Source organism: Acomys russatus, chromosome 3 (genome assembly GCF_903995435.1).
Source record: "Acomys russatus chromosome 3, mAcoRus1.1, whole genome shotgun sequence".
In the NCBI taxonomy this organism is placed as follows: Eukaryota; Metazoa; Chordata; class Mammalia; order Rodentia; family Muridae; genus Acomys; species Acomys russatus.
The window spans coordinates 28,099,398-28,116,067 of NC_067139.1; the positions used below are offsets into that span (position 1 = coordinate 28,099,398).

The window sequence follows — 16,670 nt, forward strand, 5'->3', positions numbered from 1 at the left end:
CCATTTTTATCCAGTATTGAATCTGAGTGCACAGTACAATAGTACATAGCAGAGGGGGTTTTATGAACTGACACTTTTTCTGGCTAAGTGTTCAGTTCTACTTATGGAGAAAGGTATCTGGGAAAGTGGCAACGGCTTCCTCTAAGTATTCACCAAGCTACGGGACCAGGTGGTATGTTTTCCAGAGAAAAAGGACTGGTGATTGCTTTGTCAAAGGTAAAAGGGCAAATGTAATCTAAAACTGTGCTAAGTCAGGAACCATACAGTGAGACAGGACTACCCAACCATAAATCTCTGTACTTCGTTCCTTTCAGTAACACATTTTTAGACTAAAAATCTTAAGAGTAATTTCTAAGATTTACACATGGAATAATAACCTACTTTTAAATCTAGGGCCTGAAGAGATGGCTCATCAGTTCAGAGCACTTGCTGTTCTTACAGAGAATCTGGTTTGTTAGCTACCTGGCAGCTCACTGCCTTCGGTAACTCCAGCTCCAGAGGACCCAACACCCCCTTCTGACGTCTGCAGGCAGTGCAAACACATGGTACATATACATTTATGCTGACAAAATATTATTTCATATAAAATAAAATAAATCTAAATACTGAAGGTTGATCCCTGGAGCCCATGTAATGGTGGAAAGAGTGAACAGAGCCCACAGAACTATACTTGGACCTCCACACAAACAGCCTCACACACCTCATGCATACACATACACAATAATAAAAATTAATGGCTAAGGACAGGTATGCTGGCAAGTACCTCTAATCCCAGCACTGAGGAGATAGAGGCAGACGGATCTCTGTGAATTCTAGGCCAGCCATATATGTACATAGTAAGACACTGTCTCTAAAAACATTATTCTTGCTGGATATAGTAGCATGTACCTGTTGTCCCAGCTACCAAGATAGAGGCACAGGTTTGGAGGCAAGCCTAGTTGATTTAGTGAGACTGTCTTAGAGTAAATAATTAAAAAGAGAAGGAGGGAAGCTCAGAAGAACGCTTTCTATCATGTGTGAGGCTCTGTTCAGTCCATAAAGACAAAGTACAGCTCTGACTTTCTCTACTGTTTAACACTTAAGGTTCCTCACCAGCTTAAAGAGGCACAGCACCTGGGGAACTAGAAACGGTTCTCACTGCCAAGGCTGAAACAGCCGCTGTTGTTCTATAGCAGACGTGGGCCTCATGCAACACAAGGGAAGGGCAAGCTCAGCTCATCAGCTCAACAAGCACCAAGGGAGAAGCCAGAACGTGGGGACGATACCAACCTCTATTCCTAACTTTATGGTTTCTAATCTTGTGTTCTGTTCCCTCCAAATCACTTATTCCAATTTAGAAAAGGGCTCCTAAGTACAACTCCTAAGTTGAGTAAAACAATTGGAGAAAGTAAAATCTTTTGCTTTCCTGTAATCTTAAGAAGAAAAACAAAAGTAATGTTTTTAAAAAAAGAGTATTGTAACCTGTTTAGAGAAAAAGAAAAATTTTTCATCCTTAATATTTTAGAAGAATAGTTCATTTTCTTATTATAGACTACTTGTACTTTAAAATATAAGCACAACAGTCAGACGTAAACTTCATTCTTTCCTTCCCTATTTCTCTCAAGACAGGCTCTCCTCATCTTTGTTCACGCTGTTGGTGCTGTGCTCCTGGGGTCCAGGGACTCTCCTGCACACTGGAGTACAGGTGCACGGCACTGCACCTAGTACAAGGGCAATGCTTCATGCTCAAATTCAAGAACATAAATTGTTCTGTGGATAGATCTGGTGTGCTCTCAGGGTACAAGATTAAGATTGTGTATACAAACAAGATATCTCACCTAAACTGAATTATTCTATCAAACAATATGCAGTATTACCTGACTTCTGGCAAACAGCTAGTCTCTAAGAATACACTAAAACAGAATGCTTCAATAGGGAGATGCAAGTAAAGCTGACACTTTATATAACACGTATCCCTGCCTGTCTTTTACTATTAGCCTGAGTAGGCTTTTTCCATCTCTTAATATTATATAAGAAAGGCCAAACTAGTCAATCAAAACAAACAAGAGGCAAAGCAGCACTTTATAAGGATTTATAATCTTACTTCAAACAACTAGTGAAAAATAATGCCCATGAATAGGGGATAAAAGTTAAATAAAAGCAATGAGAGCATGACAATACATGCTATCACATGGTCATGCAATATTATCTTCAACAACTAGCCATAAGCTTAATCATGCGGTGGGTAAACAGAAATTAGGACAAAACAGAGTGTTTGATAAGGCCACTGTAGGAATGAATAAGCCTTGATGGCCTTTGTCTTTAAGAGTAGTCACTTTTCTGAAGCATCCTAACAGACCACCAGACACACAGGCAATATGAACACTCATTCAGTAGGTCAGTACAGGATAGTGGGCTGTAACAAGCATGAGGCAGACAGACACAAGGGAGTCAACAACTAAGCTACCTCTTCTATTTCTTGAGGCATCTCTAGGGATAGTAGTTTCTACGGAATTAATAAAAAAACAACAACAACAACAACAAAAAAAAACAAAAGGGGCATACTGGAAAGACTCTGAACTGATAGGAAGTCTGTCGTTTCTTTACTAATGTTTTTCCATGACCAGTGTGATGGTTTGAATGTGAAATGTCCTCCATATCCTGAGGCAGCTGAACACTTGGTTCCCAGTTGGTGACAGTGCTTGCAAAGGTTTGGGAAGAGACAGCCTTGCTGAAGGAAGCACATCACTAAGGGCAGCTGTGATAGCTCCCAGCATCAATGCACATTCAGTATGAGTTCTGCTTCATGTCTATGGTTAAAGATGCGAGCTCTCAGCTTTCTGTGCCAGATTTCTGCTGCCATGCCTCCCCACTCTCATCCCCCACCCCGCGATTATGTACTCTGCCCCTGGAAGCAAAGAAATCCTTCCTCATACAAAGTACCTTAGTCACAGCGCTTCATCACAGCAACAAAAAGTAACTAATATGACCAAATGTGGAGCAACATGGCCCAGAACTGTTCTCTGTGTCCCCCTCCAAAAGTTCCTCTAAGATAAAAAATAACACTGGCTTGCTTTTCAGAGTCTCTGAATATGTTTCATCAATATCTATAACTATACAGATGGAGAAAGCAAGGCCAAAGTCAAAGAGCAGTCTGGGAGCAGAACCCAGCTGTGACAGGGCAAACTAATTAGAAGTACATGAGACTATTAGGCATACTTGAGTTCTCTCCCCATCTCTTCTTGTGACCCAGACAGACGCTGCTGCATAGCAGAAAGCAGTTCCTGAAACGCTAAGTCTCAACAGCTCGGAGTTAGCATTCTGCCTCTTCACATTTCTCCTAGTGCTTACTAGCACAAACTCTCACACTGCACCTCTCCTATAGTTAATCCAGAATTTCAAACTCATTGTGATTAAATAAAACGTACACAAACAGTATTATGCCAACTTTTGCTTTTAACATATAAATTACCTCATTTAAAGGAAAGAGCATGAATTACTTCATTATCACCAAGCTAGAACATCTGACATCAATTAATCCTCAACTATTTGGAAGTGAAGAATAAAACACAAAATTACCTTTGAAGGCTTCAAGCTCCCTCCTGTAAGAAAAGAGAAAACCAAAAGTTAAAATAATTTCTTCCCACTGAAAATTGCGCTTGCACTATAAAGCAGTTTGTGTACTTAAAATATGTGCTCCAGATGTTCATGTATCAACTCTACACCACTGAAACTATCAACACAATTAGACTGAAGTAATAATGATTGTCATTTCTGCCCTTACCTCCTAATGGCTCAAAAATTCTACTAAAATTTAAGTTTCAAAAACAAAATGTAAGAATACAGACATTTTATTGCCATATGTGGTCCATCTTATGCAGAAACAATTCAGAAAAGCACTTATTATAATTTTGATAAATATTAAAGAATAGATTTTAAGGTTTTCAACTAAAAATTATCTAGAATAGCAGTATTTATTTCTCCATTTAGTAGCAAAGAAGAAAAATGAGGAAAAAAAAAAGTATAAGACTGACATTCACAGCTCAGCCTGCCCCTGAAGAGCCACATAGCTCTAGGCATCTGTTGGTTTGCTGAATGGCAATGCCAGGTAAGGATGCTAACATGCATGGTTTCCTCAGGCAATACACAGTGGAAGAAATGGATAATGCTCCATAAAATCAATACTTTGAGATAAAGAGGCCACAGCAAGTTACATTCCAATTTTCTCTCATAATTTTGTAATTATATGGTTTTTCCCTGTATCAATACTAATAAAAAGGAAATTTGAGGAGTTAAGTTTCTTTAGTAAAGACTCCTGGAGTATACGGTTATCTATCATTTACACTCCAGGTCTTATTAAAATTTTGGCAGATTCTGAACGCAACTCAACACCCCAAGCTCCTAACTACACTGCTAGTCATTGGCCTTGTTGAACAAAGAAAATTCATCTCAGCACCAAAAGCACGGGTGTGTGTGTGTGTGTGTGTGTGTGTGGCGGGCCGACTTGCATTTAGAAGCTGGAAAATTATCTGCCAACAAATAGTCTTGCATGGAGGGTGAGCTCATTACAGAAGGGCTAGTTGGCATAAAGTCACTATCAAACCCAAGAAAATATCTGTGCAACAAGGTACACAAACAAGCATGGCATGCACAACTATGTGGTATTGCACTCCTAGGCTTTTATCTGCTCTTTGTGAGAACCAAAGTACAGTGTTAAATGGACCCAATCATTTATAAAGATCTGTTCTCCACTTCAGCACATCTGCCCTTTCAAGGTTAAGACAGCCTGGAAATTGCAAATGTTGACACAGTGACACAATCTTTACTAGAGGTGATTTAGAGAATGACAGGGACTTTTATGTAGAATATTCCAGATGAAAATTAGCCCAAAATACTTTAGGTGTATTAGGAAAACTCTCTACAGATGACCTACAAACAGCTCTAGCCCTAGAATAGGAGCTATTCTACCTGGCATTAGGAAGACTCAGAAATAACATTGTAAAGTAGCTTTTTAAAAGATTAACCATTAAAAGCTAAAATCCAAGCTGTCTTTCATACACAGGATTGTAAAACTGCTGTGGCAACGCCTATACCTAGCTTCTCCCATACTATATTTTCTGAACATTTACAATCCAGTAACTGATTTGCCTTTCTTTGCTGGGAGGACAAGGAAGATAAACAATTTTCTTACAAGGGAAAACAATCTGAAAATTTAGGAAATGGGTCCAAGTGGCTTGCATTCCTTAGACAAAAACAAAATCTAAAGTAATAATAAAAGAATGTCCTACCCTGGGCTGGCAAGATGGCTTGCTGCCAAGCCTGATGGCCTGAATTTCATCTCTGGTACACACATGATGGAGAGAAGTGATCCTCAAGTCTTCCCATGACCTCCATACTGGTGCTGCGGCATGTGCATAAGCCTCGTGCACATCCTTGGGCCTCTACTTAAACTTTGGTCTCACTCCAGAACTGAAGCCGACTTAGAGGAGTTGCTGGATCTCCATGTTCCTCTTCCCAGTGAGGCCACATCGAATTAATCTTATTTTTTCATCTTTCCACTTTTAATAAACATACTGAGGACCTGACTTGTGGCACAGGTTATGACCCAAGTTCAGTAACAGTACTTATTATCTTTAGTAAAGATAGAGTGACCACAGAAAGAAAGACACAGTAGATGAGGACAGAGTCAGATCCCAGAGACTGTCAAGCGCAGTGACTGAAGAAGAACAACAGTGTTCACTGCTCCGCTGTCCGCTGTAGCTGCAGATACGGTACTCCACTCTTGACAAGGCTTGGTCACATGTTACCTCACAGGAAGTGATTTCTTAAACTGGTGATGCTCAGTGGCATATGAATCTTTTATTTTTTCATAGGTCAACAGTATTTTCATGTTCTAGCAACTAATCTAGTTAAGCGGGCATATTATTTTCAGATGATTATGTAAGTAGAATTGAAATGCTTTCTTTTGGAGTGTGTCATACTATAAACTTAAATGAATTCAGAAAAATACCTTTTCAAACTGCAGTATAGGGAACCCTGAAACTAAAACATTCAAAATTTTAAATGTTAAAATTTAAAAGCTAGTGTTCTGAAAGAGTAAAAAGGCCATTTAATCACCTCTGCCCCCGCAATGGGTATTGTTTATAAATTACATGTATTATCAGTAGGCTTGGCTATCAATCAATCAAGACACAGACACTTGTTATATTTTAAGATAGCCTTAGTTAACCTGGGGCAGGCAGATATCAATCCTCTGAATTACCTCCCATAGTGGGGCAGGCATGGGATACCTGTCTCAATCCCATGCCATCTACTTCTAATAACTTTTATCAAGCTACCTCCCATCAATATTCCCAAATACTTGTTAATATTCTTCATCTGGGCTGGATTCTCCATCCACACTGGCCATGTGCTTCTCCTCCAGCTAACCCAGGGCAGCCTTCCTCTCTTCACTTCAGGTCTCTCTCCTCTTGGCAGTCCTTCTTTCTTCTTCCCAGAATTCCTCTCTCTCCTAGCCCCACCTATCTCCTGCCCCGCCCAGGTGAGATGGCTTTTTATTAAACAAAAGGTGGGTCAGACAACAAACGTAATTAGCATCAAAATACATCAGATTATCCCCCAACAAATGGGGGCTGAGCTATGAAGGTAAAATAAAAAAATAAAAGTGCCACATTAATCAATTTATCTGTGGAGTGTTATAAGAAGTGTATGTGTAGAAATCAAATAAGACTCAGAGATGCAAACATAACAGGAGAGAGCCCCCCCATCTTACTGTGACCACCTCTCTGATGTACCTATCATATTTTAAAATTACCTTGATTTATGGCTTGCTTTGTTCTGCTACTATACACATCCATGAAATTGCTTCCACCAGGGAACATGAAGACTCTATCATCTCTTCCATGTTTCCCAGGTTCTATAAGAAACTATTTATTCCCTTTGATACAGGGGCTGAGTTTTGTTGTTTTCCTATTTTTATGCATTGACAGGACATAATTAGATAGCATCCCTTTGTTATGGCAGGTGGACAGAACTTATAATGACTATTTGTTCCCGAAAGGATCTCACCAGACCTCTCTGAGAAAGGACAACCAACCATTCATCTCTACCTAGCCAATGGTTAGGAGTCTACCAGGATGTGGTATCATGTGAAAACATGTCCCCTTACAGCACAGTGGGTCAGTGGCTGATAGACCAGGATGACAGTGGGCAGAAAAGGTGATTTCAGATTAAAGCAAAAATCTCTCAGGATTTTAATACTGATAACAAGTGATACTAACTGTTCAAAAACAAAAACAAAACAGCCCAAGGATCTAAAAAGTTGTTCTGACTACATCTGTCCTGTGACCACAAAAGCTGCCAAGACACTTTAGAGCTAGCCAACTCATAGGCTTAGATTTTATTCTGAAAGACGATGTAAGTGATGATGATACATTTATTGAACCAATAGAATTACCAATTTGTGGTAAAATGGGACTTTCCAGATTCTTTTAATTAATCACCTGGAAACCATCAGAAGTGGCACTGAGAAGAGAAATATTAAAGGAGAAAAATAGAGAAGAGACATAGATTGGACCTTTAAAAATGTTTTCTGTATTTCTGTTTAACTTTTTTGAACTTTCATTTTAACTATGTGTATATGGGGAGGGAGGCGCGGGGAGAGCTTTGTGTACAAGTGCAGATGCCCATGGGGCCAGAAGAGGCCATCAGGTGGCTGTAAGCTGTTCTATGTGGGTACTAGGATCCAAATCTTGGTCCTCTGCAAAAGCAGCAAATGTTCTTAAGCATGGAGCCATCTCTCCACCCCCTTTCTGAACTTGCAGAATACTGCTGTAGTAGCTATTTATACTATTCTTGTTTGCTAATTCTAACATGTGTCAATTCTGAATGGTTTTGATTGATAGGTTATCCTCAATATGTTTAGTAATCTCTGATTACAAGCCAGACATTTATCTTGAGCACTAGATACTTTTGTATTCCTATAAATATTCATGAGCTTTATTTGAGATGCTGTTAATTGAGTTGGAAACTGTTGATCCTTTGCATGCCTGCCTGGGATTTGTTGCAGAGGTCTAGAGCAGCCCTCAGTCGCGGGGCAATCACACTCTGTTGACTCCAACTTCTCTGAGTGCTTCCCAGGGCACCAGGAGCTAAGAGTTTTTCATGTAGATGCTGAGAACAGGAACTATGCGAACAACAACTGTTATCAGTGCTTCTGGACATTTCCCATCCTGTATGGGGTAGTCTCTGGAATTCTCTCCCTGAGCTACTCTCTCCTTTTACTTCTGTGTCCCATCAACTCTAGCTGCTTTCTTCTTTGCAGGCTCTCAGCTGTGTATGCTCAATTCAGTTAGTCAGGCTCTAGCTGGAACCCTCTCTCCACTGCATCCCTGACAGCAGGTACCATGGCAATAACACTGCTCACTTATCTGTCAAGCCCTATTTTATTTCTTCTTTGTTCAAACTCTAGTGACTTAAGAAGCATGACCTCACTTCTGTTGTCTGTTTTGTTTTAACCACATCACATGGACAGTAAATCTGGTTCCTGTTATTCATCCTTGGGTAGATAGAGAGAGCCACTGCCTTTTCATGAGGGATGCTTTAGGAGCTCATCTGCCCCACTTTTTTTTTCTTTTTCTTTCTTTTCTTTTCTTTCTTTCTTTTTTTTTTTTTTTGGTTTTTCGAGACAGGGTCTCTCTGTGTAGCCTTGGCTGTCCTGGACTCGCTTTGTAGTCCAGGCTGGCCTCGAACTCACAGCGATGCGCCTGCCTCTGCCTCCCAAGTGCTGGGATTAAAGGCGTGCGCCACCATGCCCGGCTTTCTTTCTTTTCTTATCATGCAATTCAAGTTGGCCTTGAACTCACTGTGAAGCTAAGGATGGCTCTGAACTTCTGATCCTCCTGCCTCCACCTCTCCAGTGGAGGGTTCTCAGGGTTTGCAGGAGTGTTCTTTTGTGTCCCACTCCACTTTCCAGGGAGCATCCAAAGTCCACAGCACAGCACAGGAACCAGCTACTGCATTCCTCTTTTCCTTTGGGAAGAGGCTCTGATGCGTCTCTTGCCGTTCAGAACCATTTTCAGTCTGGAGACTGACACCAATTTCCTTTGTTTAATTCTCAGCAAAGGCAGGCTGTATGTCACACTCTTGCCAAGCCTGCCTCCTGCCAATCTAAGCACTCAAGACACACATGCCAGTTAGACCTTTGGTCACACCACCTGCTCATGTTGGTTGGACAGTCATTTTAGGAGCTAGGCAGGCTAGCTCTGGAACACTTACTGGTCACTGCTATAGGATGTGTGCCATAATTTCTCACTGGCATCGCTTACACTTTATTGCATAGATTTTCTAAAGTCAGACCATATGTTGCCATGAAATAAGCTAAGGAAAAGGAGACAGTCCTTACCATGAGCTATGAATGTGTGAATCTCTAAGTGTAGAGAAAAAGGAATGATAGCCCTCTCGAAACATGAGCATCACCTCTAACCAACAGGACAGAGAGTCTAAGAAAGAACCAAATTTCAGACTCTAGACACATCAGTGTCAGGGGCTCCCAGGGATTAGCATGCCCCTAAACCCACAGAAGACCGTAAAAACTATGAGGTATTTATAACCAACTCTGGAGATGTACCAATGGTATGCTGTGTACTAAAACGGAAAAATCTAAGCATTCCAGAAGTTTGGAAATAAGAAATATCTTAAGTTAAATCCTTATGCATGATGTGTATTATGTGGTTTTTGTTGTCATCACTGAGGCATGTGCCACCAAGCCCAGATTTCTATGATGTTAAGTGTCATTCAGGGCCAGTGGGATGGCTCTGTGTATAAAGACATTTGCCCCCAAGCATAGTGATTTGAGTTTGATTCCCAGGACCTACAGGATAAAGAGAACCAACTCCTACAAACTGCCCTGTGTATTTACATGTGCACCATCGCACACATATATGTAGTAAAAATTTAAGTGTAAGCTTATTGTGATAGAATTCCAATAAGCACTTCTTAAAATTGGCATTAAAATTTTACAAGATAAAAATTCTATATTTCTTTTTAGTTGTTCCTTTTCATTCTCACAAACCCATCTATAATTTAGGTTACAAAGCCTCTGTTCCTACTGTCCCTTTGCCTGGACTAGTATAGTCCTTCAATCTTCATGTTGCAACCTTCAGATTCAGGATCAGCTCTATTTAACTTCTTAGAAGGTCTCCCTGACACCTAAAGAAGCCTACCCTTTCCTTCCTGCTATCTCATCACTCCACTCACCCAAAGCTTAGTGTACCACCCGGGACTATCATTTTATACATGTTTTGCCTGTGTTCCCTGTGTTCCATGACTAAAATGTAAGCTGACCCGCATCCAAATCCCAAGCCCTTTTATAACTGTTAGCCAGAGAGAAGCATGCACATGCTTTTAAATCCTATATTTTGGCTCACATGGTAAATAGTCACTCATTTCTTTACAAGAAATCTATCTATAACTGGTTACAAAAACATTTACAAGAGATCCATGAGTTTGGCTTGTAGGGCTAAATACATACATTCCCAACCAGCCCACAGCTAAGAGTATGGTTTCCTGTCTGCCCCAAATCATGTTCTGTCCACACCACAATGAGTATTATCTGTCAAGGCAGTCCCTGTCCATAAAGACTTTCATCAGGACAAGAGGGATAGTTCAGTTCATAATGTGCTTGAGTCCATACAAGCATGAGGACCTGAACTGAAGACCCAGAGTCTGTAAGAAGTTAAGGCTTGGCACATGTACCCGTAACCCCATAACGGAAGAAACAGGGATGGGAGAATCACTGGGGCTAGCTAGCTAGACAGCCACATCAGACCTATGAGAGACCCTGTCCCAAAACAAATAAATAAAAACCAAAGTGGATGGCATCTGAAAACAGCACCCGATGTTGAACTCTGGCCTCCACAACAACAGAATCTGTGTACACCTGCATGAACATGCACAAACACAGACACAAAAAGGTATCAGTAACAGTAATATTATACATGCAGTTGTTCAAACGCAGTTGGTATTCCCAGCCTCTAACCACACAACTACCATGAGGATGATAACCGTTCTAAGCTGCAGTTAATACTGGGCATAGCTCACACTCCTGCTGTGGCAAGACCAGAAATCCATTCTCTGCACTGAGAAGGCCCAAACATGACAAGACATCAGACATCCTTCTTCACCTACACAGGCTCTGATACCAACACAAAAGGAAGAGCTCGCAGAGAAGTAGGAGTTAAAACTCTGGTCTGATGATGGCCAGAAGTAGCTACATGATTTTATGCAAGTCATTCTGTGATTCAAGTCCAACGGCTGCTATCCTGCCCACCTGAGGTTATGCTGGGACTGAATTGCTGAATGAGAAGGCACACAGGAGCGGCTGAGGAGATGCACAGGAACAAAGCACAGTGTGCAAAGCCATCTCTCTTCTCCCACCTCTCAGCCCTATTCAGTTGTCTAGACTACATTTCAGGAAATGTATAAGCCACAGGCCAGGCTAACCTGGAGCAAAAGACAGCCACAAATTGAGGCCAACAAAAAGCCACAAAGTTACAAAACCTGCTATTTGCTTTGTTTTGATTTTGGTAACTCAACAGTGTGCATTTCAAGCATGAATTTTGTAGGCAGCCAAGCCTGTTTGATGAGCTCCAGGCCAATGAGAGACCCTGTTTCCAAAAAACAAAAAATGGAAGGAAAAAAAAGTGAATGATGCCTGAGGAACAATATCCGAGGTTATTGTCGGCTCTTCACAGGCATGGGCACACCAGTAAGCCAGCACACATGCCATTAAATTAATGTCACACCATGACATTACAGCCTAAGTTTCTGATTCTCAAATGGTGTGAGTTCTTAAAATATATATATGCCACCTCTTTAACAAAATGGTGTTCAGATAAACAAGTGATGTTCCTTTTTTGCTCTGAAAAGAGATTATGGTGCAAGATGTTGCATGGCATATTTACAGGCATGGTGTATTTGTATGCCTGCAGGGCTGCCCTGCCTTCAAACAGGCTTGGCTGATCAACAAGCTGTAAGAACCCTCTGTTCTCTGTTTCTCCAATGCTCCAAGCACATGCTACCAAATCTGGCTTCTTATGTAGGTTGTGGGGTTAGAACTCAGGTCAACATGCTTATAAGACGAGCACATTACTGCCCACTGAGCCCTCTCCCCCGGCCCCAAGCTCATTTCTTGCTATCAATATTTTAAAATTTTTCAGTGTTATACAGAATACTAAGGTACTTATTTTAATATGCATTATATGCAAATTGGTTCTATAAGGAAGAAAGTTGTGAAACAGAGTCAAACAAATGTCTTTCCTCCAGGAATTCTCGGAGCTTTTAATATACTGACATGTAAGGCAAGTAAGGGTTTCTGTAATGTATTTGATCACGGAATGTTTGATCAGTAACAACTCATGTAAAACACTTCTGGGAATGTTGCAGCAAGTAAGAAACTTTTAAATTTGATTTGTGTATTTATAGTACAGGTACATTCCTTAAGTCATCAGCACTTGTGAGGGTTTATTTACAATACAAACTGGTCCCTGGCTGATGCTCACTCTACCTTTATATCGAGCTTTTCACAGGCAACCACATTCTATTCTATTATTTCTAGCACTGGCTTATTTACAAATCATATGCCAAAAATGAGGCTCTTTTTTCTATTTTAAACACTACTGATTTTCTGTTGTACAACATGAGAACTTGTTTTGAGATCCTCCCCCATTACCCTTTGACACAAAAATGCTCTCATGTTTAGCTCTCCAAAAAACTGTATCACGATTCTGCATTTAAGGATCACAGTATTTTGTGAATGTTTTTTGTTACTGAGCCATGCTGTCTTATGTCCTGTCCTAAAAATTCTATTTTCCCTTGAATTAGTATTTGCCTTGTTCTTATTTTCTTGGGAAAAACAAAACCAACAAACCTATCTTAACTAATTTAGTGTCAACATAGTTGGGCTTATCAACCTGCTCACACCATTTCCTCTTGGAAACACTGTTCTTAGCAACTGCTGGACTCACTCAGCAATATCCTCTGGGTTGAGATCACCATTACTCTGGACACTGTCCTCTTTGCCTCCTTCCTGAGTAGGATGGCGCTTGCTCCTGCATGGTTGGCTCCCTTGTGTGTGGACTATATCCTCCAGTAATTTCTTGACAAAGTGTATATGTGATTTAACCCAGAGTACTTCTATGCTTAGAAATGATTTTATTTCCTCATCTGATAAATATTTTGCTAAGAATAAATCATTTTTCTTCCCCCGTCTTCCCTCTTCCCCTTCTTTTAAAAATGTATTTATTTGCTTATGTATTTCAATATAAGCTTTATAAGGGGCAAAAGAGCACACTTGCCCACACAGTCTTCAGTGCAGCAGAGGCCAGGGTCTGGCAGCCTTGCTCACAGTCTCAGTGGAGACTGCAGGCTTTGCCACTTAGCACAGGGTTCTGGTCACCTCATCAGCACTAATGATGCTCTAAGGCACATTCTTCTCTTGGGCAGATGCCCAGTGGACCAAGAGCTTGGACAGCACCTCTGAACATTTACTGAACAGAATGGACAGGCCAGGACGCACCTTCCTCAATTCCACATAGCATTGCTTAATGAAATCCCTCTCACCCTGGCTGCCTGGAGCGCACTGGTGTAAGTGTATATGAATTCATACAGTCCTGGCTTTGAGCCAACTATCTTTGCAGCTACCATCTTTGTTAGCTCAGTAGTAATTACTTAGTTCCAGTGCTGCTAAGCAACTGGTCTTTCAGATTCATGAAAGGAAAAAATAGCCTCCCTGAAGTGTTTTACCATCCTTAGCTAGTGCGCCTGTGGACCTTTCGGCACTACGCTGGGTACTTCTTGGGCCCTACAAACTCAAGCAAGGATCAAACTTGTCTGTCCTTTCACCCAAAGTTCCTGCTCTCAGCTCACTTCCTCTTTCAAGGTTACTGATGCTTCAGTCCCTGAGCCTTTCCAGAGTTCTGAGGTTCATAGCAGCACGTTTCACATCTGAGTTCTTCTTAGGCCCTCAGTCTCACGCAGGTTAGAGCTGTTCTGTGTTCAGTCATCACAGTGCTCTTGCACCTTCTGGAACACTGACGTTATCTCTGCTAACTGCTGTTTCTTCTTTACCTTCTTGCTCTTCTGAGTTATAACAACTAACTTCTTTATAACTTTAGTGTGTCTTCCATAAATAAAAATAGGCTAGATTTGTTTGGATAAAATTGTTCAATTCTGTGTTGTATCAAAATTATTTACACTATTGTTAGTCTTATAACCAGGCTGATTTGCTTCTTAAAAGTTTCAAAAGAGATGGTCACCTCAAAGTTTCAAAAAGGTTGCAGTTTACAAGCAGATCAAACACAGCCTCATAGGATAATTTCTGCTGCTCACATTTAAACATACAAGGTAACTAAATTCGGAATTTGATTCTGTGGGTTAAGTAGGTTTGCTCTTACTTGGCTTTCCAAAAACAAAACAAAACAAAAGACGCCAAAACCATCTCTTTTCTTCAATATCCCTGACAAAAATTCTTTTTTTGGGGGGGGGGGGGGTTCCGAGACAGGGTTTTTCTGTGTAGCCTTGGCTGTCCTGGACTTGCTTTGTAGACCAGGCTGGCCTTGAACTCACAGGGATCCGCCTGCCTCTGCCTCCCGAGTGCTGGGATTAAAGGCGTGTGCCACCTCTATTTTACAGCTAAGGATGTTGATAAGCTATTTGCAAAACCAAACAGGTAGAAAAAGAGGGGGAAATATCAAGATCGGGTGTCTAAGGAAATTTCTAGTCACTCCAATTGTATATTTATTATCTTTTAGAGACAGGGATTCTTGTGCCACGGTTGGCCTTGAATTTCCAATCTTCTTGCCTCTTCTTTCTGAGTTCCACTATGTATCACAACATCAGACCCAATTTCATTTTTGTTTTAACTGAATTAAATCAGTAGTCATCACTTCAGAATAAAAACATTACCTCAATTTAAATAATAAAGCAAGTGCCTTAATAGACTGGTATAAAATGCTTTACATTTCTCAATATTGTATGCAGATGTTTTGAGTATTAACAAATACCTACATTTTTTTTCAGATGAAGTCTTAAAAAGTCTAACCAACATATCAGCTATCTTAACTTCTTCACCTTTTAAATGTTATCACCCACATTCTTAGGCTTAAAACTGTCACAACACTCTAAATTAGTATCCTGCTTTCCTTGAGAAATACAAAGTTTTAAAATTTAGCCTATCTGAGACTATCAATTGTTTCCTGTGTCTTCAATCAGCACACACACCATCTCTCTTTTCGTTTTCTTTCTTTCTCCCCCCTTCTCTTTCTCTATCTGACTGTCCCTCCCTGCTTCCCTGAGACAAGGTTTCTCTGTGTAGCCCTGGCTGTCTTGGAACTTACTCTGTAGACTAGGCTGGCCCAAAACTCAGAGATGCTCCTGCATCTGCCTCATGAATTATGGGATAAAGGGTGTGTACCACCACTGACAGGCATACACCATCTTTCTTATACATATAGAATAATCAGTATTATTAAAATCAATATTTAAATTCATTAACAATACGCTATTTTTAGAAGTCCTTATTAATACTAGTCAAGAAGATTCTAGACTAAGCAAAACTTTATAAGAGCTCAAGGTCTACTGTTAATGGCTGTGATTTAAAAGTCAAACAAGCAAATATTGGAGAGCTTACTATTGAATATTATATGTTAAACCTTTATCTTCACCAATCCAACATATGAAGAATAGGGGAAGGAAGATGGCTCAGTGGGACCTATACGATAGAAGGAGAGAAACATCTCTCACAAGTTGCCCTGGGACGGACGGACACACACACACACACACACACACACACACACACACACACACACACACCACAGAAGGGGTTAGGGGGGAGTAAACAAATAAATAAATGCAATAATTAGAAAAAAAGAATAGCATGTAATCAACACTTTGAGATCACAATGTTGTGGCTTTTGAACTCACCTCTTACTTTTTTTGTAATTCTCCAGATGTTGGGACTGTGAGTGTTTATGTCTTTCTAACTCACACTGCCCACACAAATCCTCCAAATGCAGCAGGTGATTTTCTATCTCTTCAAAACTTGTCTCTAAATGAGCTGAAAGTATATAACATAAAAGAAAAAAACAATTGTCAAGTCCAAATCACTGGCCAAAAAGACAAGAGTTTCAACATTGTTGTTGGAGAGGTGGCTCAGCAGTTAGGAAAGCATGCAGCTCCCCCAGGGGACCTGCACCCATATTGGATGGCCTGCAACTGCCTGTAACTCCAATGTCCTCTTCTGTCTGTCCTCCACAGGCACACCCTACACTAACATGTATACATATCACCACATAGACATACACACAGACATTATTAAAAATAAAATAAAATAAGATAAAATAAAATAAACAGGGGCTGGAGAGATGACTCAGTGGTTAAGAGCACTGTCTGTTCTTCCAGAGGTCCTGAGTTCAATTCCCAGCAAACCACATGGTGCTTTACAATCATCTGTAATGGTATATGATTACCTCTTCTGCTGTGCATGAAGACAAAACTCATATACATAAAATAAATAAATAAATCTCTTAAAAAATAAAATAAAATAAACAGTATCTTTTCAAAAAAGTTTAAACTATCAAGACTGCTTCAGATTTTCTTGGTATTTCTTATTAAACTTTAGGAAAATTAAACAC

At 40.3% G+C, this 16,670-nt stretch overlaps 1 protein-coding gene across 1 annotated transcript in view; it reads right to left on the reverse strand.

Annotated features, from left to right (window-relative positions):
• Dtnbp1 (dystrobrevin binding protein 1) overlaps positions 1-16,670 on the reverse strand; it is a 77,168-nt gene that overhangs the window by 34,374 nt on the left and 26,124 nt on the right. Inside the window, exons 6-7 of the mRNA XM_051170676.1 lie at positions 15,961-16,093; positions 3,559-3,581 (exon numbers count right to left, since the gene is read on the reverse strand). Coding sequence (XP_051026633.1) covers positions 3,559-3,581; positions 15,961-16,093 — 156 coding nt within the window. The remainder of the gene's footprint in view (positions 1-3,558; positions 3,582-15,960; positions 16,094-16,670) is intronic.